This window comes from Nansenia antarctica, assembly GCF_963989245.1.
Source record: "Nansenia antarctica genome assembly, chromosome: 5".
Classification (NCBI taxonomy): domain Eukaryota; kingdom Metazoa; phylum Chordata; class Actinopteri; order Argentiniformes; family Microstomatidae; genus Nansenia; species Nansenia antarctica.
The window spans coordinates 17,733,050-17,742,935 of record NC_137690.1 but is presented as its reverse complement, the minus strand read 5'-3'; the positions used below and the strand labels follow the sequence as shown (position 1 = coordinate 17,742,935).

Genomic DNA, 9,886 nt, shown 5'->3' with positions numbered 1-9,886 from the left:
AATACAGCAGCCTTTGTTCTAGTAATGGTATATTTTCCATTGAGTTGAATTATGTGGGAAAATCCCAGATTAAGGTGTATACATCTAGGTTACCATTTTAAGATCCTAATCATAGATTTGGGAACGGACATAGCCTACAGTGTTTGGAGATTTAAGGTTATTTTTGTTTTAATTTAATGTTTGTTTTTTTCGTGGCAAATTAATCTCATTAATGTTGGATTGTCTTGACAACATTTTCCCACACAATTCAAGAGAGGTTTAGAGGTTTTAAGATTAAACCATCTCATGACCTCGTGAATATTAGTGAATGTACATTCCAAACCACTGATGATCCAGGGAGAAGCAAAACACAACACAGAGGCACATGTGATCATCCCCTCCGCTTTATCCTCCAGGTTAGAGACTACTGTTGGTAAAAACTGTTGATTCATAAAAGCAAGTCTGCAATGAACAGTAGGCTATACAGTAGATCGATTCAAGTACACTTGGCCTCAATAGTACTGTATGTCGTGTGTGTGTGTGTGTGTGTGTGTGTGTGTGTGTGTGTGTGTGTGTGTGTGTGTGTGTGTGTGTGTGTGTGTGTGTGTGTGTGTGTGTGTGTGTGTGTGTGTGTGTGTGTGTGTGTGTGTGTGTGTGTGTGTGTGTGTGTGTGTGTGTGTGTGTGTGTGTGTGTGTGTGTGTGTGTGTGTGTGTGTGTGTGTGTGTGTGTGTGTGTGTGTGTGTGTGTGTGTGTGTGTGTGTGTGTGTGTGTGTGTGTGTGTGTGTGTGTGTGTGTGTGTGTGTGTGTGTGTGTGTGTGTGTGTGTGTGTGTGTGTGTGTGTGTGTGTGTGTGTGTGTGTGTGTGTGTGTGTGTGTGTGTGTGTGTGAGAGAGAGAGAGAGAAGAGAGAGAGAGAGAGAGAGAGAGAGAGAGAGAGAGAGAGAGAGAGAGAGAGAGAGAGAGATTGAGAGAGAGAGAGAGAGAGAGAGAGAGAGAGATACATTTCTTACGTTAACAAACTAAGCCTACCTACTTTCATATGAGCGACAACTCGGATTGAATACAGATTGTTTTGTTGCCTGTGTTGCGCCTCTGTGTCACGTGTAACCTGACCCGCCTGTGTGCACCACCAGCAGCAGCATCACTAGTATCACAATACAGCGACTAACACATGTATGAAACTGCACGGAGCATTTAGTTGTTTTGTTCTTGCAGTTAGCACTTTTTTTCTGAAACAATTTCAAGTGTAGGCTTATAGTTAACACTAAGCGTGAAATAGCCCACCCTTAAGTCTTTTGAATTGTATTCTTAATTGGTGCAAACTACTTCTACTAATTAGGTGATCATTTGGAGTAAATAACGTCGGATGGTACAGGTACAGTAGACTACGTTTATTTGTGTTTATGCCTTTAATCGATTTTATGTCAACAGAAGTTTATATACATTACCTGTTGATTTTCAGTGTTTCTGAGTTTTGACTATAACACTTTAACACTATAACAAAGCTTCCATCGTGGATCAATTTCCATTAACCTCTGGGTGGGTAGTGGAGTGACTTTATTGTTTGACATATAATTCAAAACTGGATCTATGCCTTTTTGCACAACATTACGCTAACTAATGCTGTGACTTTCTGATTGGTGCTAGAGTTAGGTGGCCTAGACATACAAATACAATTAATTACGTTTTAAGCTTTGGGGGGACACAGTAGGAGTTTGTAGGTTAAAAGAACTGGTTTCTTCAGCAAACTTGCATGAGACTGCGTACATGCACCTTTTAATGCCCCATACATTCAGTTGATTTGTCTTGCTGTGAATAGATAATCTGCCAAATCTTAAAGTGTCCAGCACCTGAGTTTACCGTGTACACAGCCTTGATTTACATCCAACCACCAGGGCTCACCATTGAGTACCTATTGAGAGTCCTATCATCAGAACCTTATTTGCCTATTGCTAAATATGTTCAGAATCTTTCTCGTTGATTGTGAGGGTGTTATGAGTTTGTGTTTGTGTGATCAAGATCAGAGGGATCCAGCCCTTTGGTATGTATCCACGTTATGTATTCCCGTGTTCCGTTAGAAGCCAGTGTCATGGTAGTAACACCACTAGTCTTCTTGACAGGTGCAGGATCACATTTGCCGCTCACATTTAGCGTGTCAACTCCAGTTTACTTGATCCTGGTAGTTGTATATTGAGCTACAGCACCTTGTATCTTCTTGTGTTCTTGTGTGAATATCGTCACCTTAAAATAATTATGTTTGCCAAAATATCATATATTCTGTATTTGTTTCAGTTTATTCTGTTTTTCACAAAACTTGAAAATATGACCTAAGCCATTATTTTAAGAAGGTGACTATAATATAATAGTATGCTTTTTGACTGTCCCACCTATTAGAGCGATTCAGCCATGGTTTTGATCTTATCTGTCTATTTGTATTGGTAGGAGGGATTTCATATCTAGTGAGCATCAGATCTATAACTGTGGGCTTTTACTTTGAAATGTGCAACTTCACCATACCATTCATCATACTGTACGTGTCAGTTGGAGACAATCGAATTTAAATTCTGTAAACTCAGAGAGTAGCTATAGCAATTCCAATTAAAGAACTGAAGAATAGTGATTATAATTTATACATTTATAATTTCAGTTATTCAATTTGAATTTTGTTTAATCAACTGATTGAACACACTAAATGAGAGACCAGACAGAAGTAAAGTTTATTTATCTCTCACCCCACATAACTTAATGTCTGAAGAAATTGCAATCCTACCAAAAGGAAAATGTTTCTGAGAGCAAAGGCCGTTCCAACACAGCTGCTTTCTCCTGAAGCAATGTGGAATCTCAGAAAAATATCCCTTTACCCTGGGAATTGTCCTCCATAAACATCAGATCCCTTTATGGAAAGCACTTACAAAACCCATTGGCTCTCAGATTGTATTACAGGCAAAGTGAATGTGGAGCATTCATCTTAATTGATTGATGTAGAATAGACGATTAAGAGGTTTTGTCATTCAAAAGGAGTTTATTCAAACATACAATGTTATCAGGTTAGATTGTTTCCCATGCCTCTGTTTTCTTTCTCTATTAGATTTGTTTATCTTGTTTTTCTTGAGCACGATGCCAACACACACACACACACACACACACACACACACACACACACACACACACACACACACACACACACACACACAAACACACACACAATATATAATCGTAATGATTCATTAGTTGCCCTGATAACATCATTTGATAATTTGTCTCTGGATATCCTCTCTCCTTATCAGGCAAAAGAAATAGAACATTCCATATAGTCCAGCAGCATACAAGATGTTTCCTTTCTCTGTAGCATCTGGCATTTACTGTCACCGGGATGTACTGTAGCACAATAACACTTTGAGCACCACTCCAGTTGTCCAGGGTGCCTGTCCAGGGGTAGTCAGATAATGTCACTCACTACTGCTTTAGTATGACTAAATGGCTTATGGTGTGGGTCTGGATTGAGTATGTAATGATCATGACCATGCCAATTATAAGGCAGATGTGGAACGCAAGCAGACCTTATGTAGTGAATATATACTATAGGAAATGTAAGGGAATTCCAGAATGTCATCGAGATGTGAGATATTAAACTGCCACTTTGACTCCTCTATACAGTAGTTGAAACTATTTAATGCTGTTTCTAACGGAAACAAACATATTCTTAGAATATTCACTCTTTTTGCAGTATCATTTCCCTTTTCTGAATCTCCTCTTTTTTTACCCTTTTTATCTGCAGCAGTATGACGTTCATGTGATTTCTTCCTGGCACTGTCTCAGCCCCACTTGAGACGCACTTTTCATGGATATAGCAGAGTGCTGTATTCTAGACCAGTGAAGGGAAGTACTTGAGGGGAGAGGATCAGACAGAAGACACTAACAGCATGACACAGTCATGCTCTTTCTGTTAAGTCGGGAGGATGCCTTACTGGGTTGTGGTTGAAGCTGAACAAATCTGGTTCGGTCTTCATCTCTGCGGAGAAGCACCAACCGTGTAGGGCTGGGACCTTCGAGGTGTAGTCGCTGCTGTGTGGACTGCTCTGGTGGTAAGGGTGAGGTCACTGCTGCCAGGCTGCAGCTATGGACGTTGAGGAGAGGCATCCTCCCTCTTCCTCAGTGACCCTGTCACAGCCCCATTCACCATGCTGAACGATGCCTCTGTCATCTACATTGCCCTGGAGCTGCTGATCGCTGTGCTGTCTGTGCTGGGCAATGTGCTGGTCTGCTGGGCAGTCTGTCTCAACAGCAACCTGCAGAGCATCACTAACTTTTTTGTGGTGTCACTGGCGGTGGCAGACATCGCCGTGGGTGTGCTGGCTATCCCCTTCTCCATCGTCATCAGCACAGGCTTCTGCTCCAACTTCTATGGCTGTCTCTTCATCGCCTGCTTTGTTCTGGTGCTCACCCAGAGCTCTATCTTCAGCCTGTTGGCTATAGCCATAGACCGCTACATCGCCATCAAGATATCACTCAGGTGAGTTTAACATTGGATGAACATCCCGAGAGTGTAACATCTTTTTTTATCTGTACTAGTTTGAGTATTTATGCTAGGTATATTCTTTTGCTAGGTATATTGTTTTAACCTTTCAGGTTTGAAAAGGGAATCTGAGTGAGGATATATCAAAATAGAGGACCTTTGTATTTCTAATTAACTGATTTTTGGATCATGAGCTTTTGATTTCCCTGAAGCCTCCAGATATAGAGTCTCTCATGAGGCTGATCTCAGTAAAAAAGATTCTCTTTGGACTAATAATTTAAATAGACCTCCCCCCTGCCCTCCACCACACACACACACACACACACACACACACACACACACACACACACACACACACACACACACACACACACACACACGCACACACACACACACACACACGCACAGGCACCTGCACACGCACACACACACACACACACTAAATAAATAACTATTTAAAAAGTTACAAATTACATTTCACCTACTGTACAGTTACAATACTTCACTCAAGCACACTTATTGCATATTATGTGATATCTCTGAATAGACTGATGCTCCCAAACCCTCTTCAACCTCATATTGATACAGTGCTACACACTACAGAACACACTCAATGGGTAGTATTGTACATTGCAAATCTAGTGTGCTCACATACGGATGTGAAAAACACGTCCGTCACACAAGTCCATCACTTAATTTTCTCATTGCCTCTAAAATGTTTGTTTTGTTTTCCCCCCAAAATGTGTCAAGGGTTTTGTGCATGTCTGTGTTTTTGCATCCCTGAGGTGGGGGTTGTTTTCTTAGAGTCAACCTTTTGAACTTCAACATCTAGAGAATGCTAGAGAACTGCCAAATAACTCAGCTGCTATCCCACAGTGAACGGCAGACCAACTCAAAATAGACCTTCCCTCTATCTAACTAAAGGTCTCTCGTTTAGTTCATATATGCTGGTGGTGACCATGTGAGGAGTGCATCTGAATGACAGGGTCCATGTACTCTATGTATTTCTCCCGCAGGTACAACAGCTTGGTGACGGGCCATCGTGCCAAGGGGATCATTGCCATCTGCTGGGTGCTGTCCATCATCATTGGCTTGACCCCTATGCTGGGCTGGAACAAATTCACCGAGCACCCCAACAGCACCTGCCCGCCAGGACTGATGAAGTGCCTGTTTGAGGAGGTGGTGGTCATGGATTATATGGTCTACTTCAACTTCTTTGCCTGTGTGTTGGTGCCCCTGCTCCTCATGCTGGCCATCTACCTGCGTATCTTCATGGCGGCTCGGCACCAGCTGAGGCTCATCGAGCTGAAGGCCGTGCACGGAGACAAGTGCCGCTCGACACTGCAGAAGGAGATCCAGGCCGCCAAGTCGCTGGCCATCATTGTGGGCTTGTTTGCCATCTGTTGGCTGCCCCTGCACATCATCAACTGCTTCACCCTGTTCTGCCCTCAATGTGCCCGTCCGCCCCTCTGGATCATGTACGTGGCTATCATCCTTTCCCATGGCAACTCGGTGGTCAACCCTTTCATATATGCCTACCGCATTCGGGAGTTCCGCCTCACCTTCCGTAGGATCATCCGTCGCCACATTCTGGGCCGTAGGGAGCTGTTTGAGAACAGTGGCAGTGGCAGTGCCCGCAACTCCACCCACACTAGCATCTGTGACTCTGTGAGAGTCAAGGCCAACGGCCTCAGCTTCGACCTCTTCACTGAGCCCAGCAGCAGCAGCAGTAGCTGTGAGATCTCCTACCCTAGCTTTAGCCATATGACGCCTGCAGGGGGTGATCATGTGTCAGTATCAAGCCCCCCTCTGTCAGTCACCATCCCCCACAATCACGGGGTGGACCCCCCTCTGCCACAGGCCATCCCCCTTAGAGAAACACAGACACCTGGCACAGGTCATCCCCTACAGTATGGAGCCACACACCGGTCCCCGGTGGGGCCAGAGACGGTCGTGGTAAAGGACAGGCAAGATCTATCCTCTGACAAAGTCAAATCACTGTTCTACAAACATGAAAGCTGCTTCCCTGAGCTCACTGAGGTTTCCTGATAGATATGAAGGCGCATCAGCCTCAAATGATCCTTATCACGTTGCCTTTGGAGTGAGGTCTTTACCTGCTTGCAGGCACTCTAAAACTCCATGGATTCCAAAAGTGTTCTCTGCATTCAAGGCGAGCAAAGGATCTACACAAAGACAGGGATACGAAATCTATTACCACAATATGGAAGAGGTTGCCTTAGTTTGTGGCATGAACAATTTTTGCAGGATCGAACAGAATCAGTTATTTATGTCAGAAATGTTAATATGGCTAGTTGTTTATTGTGGGCCCATAATGGATTATGCATGCTTGTGTACCATACTGTTACCCACTATAGTTCTTACAGATGGACATATCATATGTTTATCTCATTAGACTCAGGTTACTTTTGATTTCTTACAAATGCTGAAAAGATTGTCAGCTGAGCATTTTTCAATTATGGTGTGTTACAAAAGTAATTTTTTTCTACCACTTCAACTTTCTCTACTTTTACTGTACTTCTATTTGTTTAAATGTCAGTAACACAATCTCAAACCAAAAACTGCTGATCAATGAGATTAACTTTCCCAGACAATGATGGTAGTAGGTTTTCCCTCTGTATACTCTCACTTGGCCATGACCTTCTCTGACTTTTTGTTGTTGTTGTTGTTGCAAATCAAAAAAAGGCAGCAATACAGTACCTGAATCAAAATAAATCTTTGTTTTCTGTCATTACTAATTTTGTCATCTATTTGTGTTTCTATGTTGCACTGTTTAAGAAATACAATGACAGTACAACTTCCCCAACGACAGGAATAAATCAATGATTGGCTCTCCTCCAAGCAGAGAGGAGTTTTGGACACAGAGAAGCCCCAGAGCTGGGTGGGTCACTCTGGGGAGGGCGGCAGTAGGAGCATGTCTGGGATTTATGTCTCCTTTCACAAGCTGTGAGGTCCTCTTATTTCCCATCTTTTATCCAAATCCCTTGATAATGTCAGGTTACAGGGCACAGGACATACTCTGTTTTTTATGTATTCCCCCAGGAGCAATGAGCACTTTTTAAAGATGCTACAGAGGACTCCCTGCTGTTCTCTGCATGATAAAGTCTTTCTGACATAACTAAGCTGGCACTCAATAACTCACCCTTTTTAACAGTTATCAACAGAGTTGCCAAGTCTCACGCTTTGGTAGTGAGACACACGCATTTCAACCAGTTCTCACGCTCTCACGCCACACCTCAAATTTCTCATGCCGAGAAATAACAATTATTTTACAGGACTTTCATTTTTGAAATTCCTTGAAAGAAAGCTACCGGACATGAGTTTCGTGGCTGCAAGAACGTAGCAAGCAGTGTTGCCAGAGTGGGCTACTTTTGGTCACACTGGACGGGTAGATTCGGCAGCTTTTAGACTGGTTGGACATTGGCAATTCCGTCTGGCAACCGTGGTAGCAAAATATGTGCATACATTACAACATCGTATCTGGTAGCCTACTGGACTGGCCTGCACCAATTTGGCGTAAGTCATTACCAAATGCAGGCATTTAGTAGTTACTAAACCCCTAGTTGTTACTAGCTAGATTCAAACTAGTTGTTTAATAATTTCGGTTGCACCACGCCAATCGTTTGCCAATCTTAGCTAGTAAATACTTAGTAATGTGCAAGTTGTTACTAAAAAGACATTAGCCAATCAGCGAGCAAAGCAAAACCCTCCATTTTAAAATCCTCAATTTTGGCCGCCATTGGCTAAAAGCTGTAATTTGTCTCTACAAGTGTTAATATGTAATTTTATGAAGTTTTAATATGTTTTCAGGTGAGAAAGTATCCATATATTCCCAAAATGTGACATTTAATTTTTCTGACTTTTTTTCTGACATTTATTTTTTCTGACTTTTATTCAGAAATATTTTTTTCTGACTTTAATTCAGAAATTGTATTTTCTGACTTTTATTCAGAAATATTTTTTTTCTGACTTTTATTCTGACATTTTATTTTTCAGACTTTTATTCAGAATTTAGTTTTTATTATGAATGTAAAATTGCAGGAAACTAGCACAAATAATTGGGTGGGAGAGAGGGGCTAAAACGTGCACAGTTTTGGTTCGCTCCACCGCCAAGAAATCTCACTCCAGACTTTTGGTGAAACTTGGCAGCCCTGTAACTAGCATGTTGAAAAGCAAAAAAAAAGTGCCTATACATACAGGAACAATTCGACAGACTGTTGTAACTGTTACCTATTGTACGAAAAGAGCAATCTAGTGGGAATGTCGCCTACGTGAACACGCACAAAAAACAGTGTGATGAACTTACTTTCTCCGTTAATTCTGTCACAGCGTGACGTCAGGCTGGCTGCAGAGAATCTTCCAGAATGTGCGCGGGCAACGATATTTCTTTAGCTTCTGCTCGAGAGTTATTATTATTATTATTATTATTATTATTATTATTATTATTATTAGTAGTAGTAGTAGTAGTAGCAGTAGACACTGACCTCATGTCTTTTAGCTTGCTTTTATAGTTGTTTTTATTTTCTTAAGATTGTTGTCTTTATTTGCACTTGACACCACGGTCCTCATTGTCTCTTAGCTTGTTTTATAGCATTTTCGCTTTTTAATTGTCTAGTGTGTAATATTTGTGATATGTTATATGTGTATATGTTTGTGAATATGTGAATATGTTTTTGCACCTTCAGAAGAACCACTACAATTTAATTGTATAGGCAACTGTACAAGGACAATAAAGTCTATTCTATTCTAGTAGTAGTAGTAGTAGTAGTAGTAGTAGTAGTAGTAGTAGTAGTAGTAGTAGTAGTAGTAGTAGTAGTAGTAGTAGTAGTAGTAGTATTAGTTTTGAGATGTGTGTGTGTTTGTGTGTGTGTGTGTGTGTGTGTGTGTGTGTGTGTGTGTGTGTGTGTGTGTGTGTGTGTGTGTGTGTCAGGACGCTCGTAGGAACATGTATCTCTCGGCTAATGAATGCCTGACCAGTCAATTACGACTTCCTCTGCTACATCTGACTGTAAGACAGTCACGAGCACAAAACTTGGTACACTTGTACAGTTTGGGGTCCTGAACATTTTCAGACGTGGAGCCCTCGCAAAAACTCCTCCTAGTGGCCATGGCGGCCATTTTCCTTTCCGCCATAGCCGCATTGTGTATTTTGCTTCATATCTCCTGAACCAAACATGATAACACCGAACAAATGATGTCTACCCCTATGTTTTGAAGGTCAAGGATTAAAATGATACCATACACAACATCATGAAGTGTTCAGGTGGCCATGGCGGGCATTTTCCTTTCCGCCATAGCCGAATAATGTATTTTGCTTCATATCTCCTCAACCAAACATGATAACACTATCAATTTAACTTTCACATACAGTAGT

General features: G+C 41.8%; 1 protein-coding gene across 1 annotated transcript; it reads left to right on the top strand.

The window, feature by feature from the left end:
• Positions 1 to 4,159: 4,159 nt before the first annotated feature.
• On the top strand, positions 4,160 to 6,543 carry adora2aa (adenosine A2a receptor a; the record flags this gene model as incomplete). Its single annotated transcript, XM_080530767.1, has 2 exons — positions 4,160 to 4,491; positions 5,511 to 6,543. The coding sequence occupies 2 exons, from the start codon at positions 4,160 to 4,162 to the stop codon at positions 6,541 to 6,543; spliced, it is 1,365 nt and encodes a 454-aa protein (XP_080386893.1).
• Between the last annotated feature and the right edge of the window lie 3,343 nt (positions 6,544 to 9,886).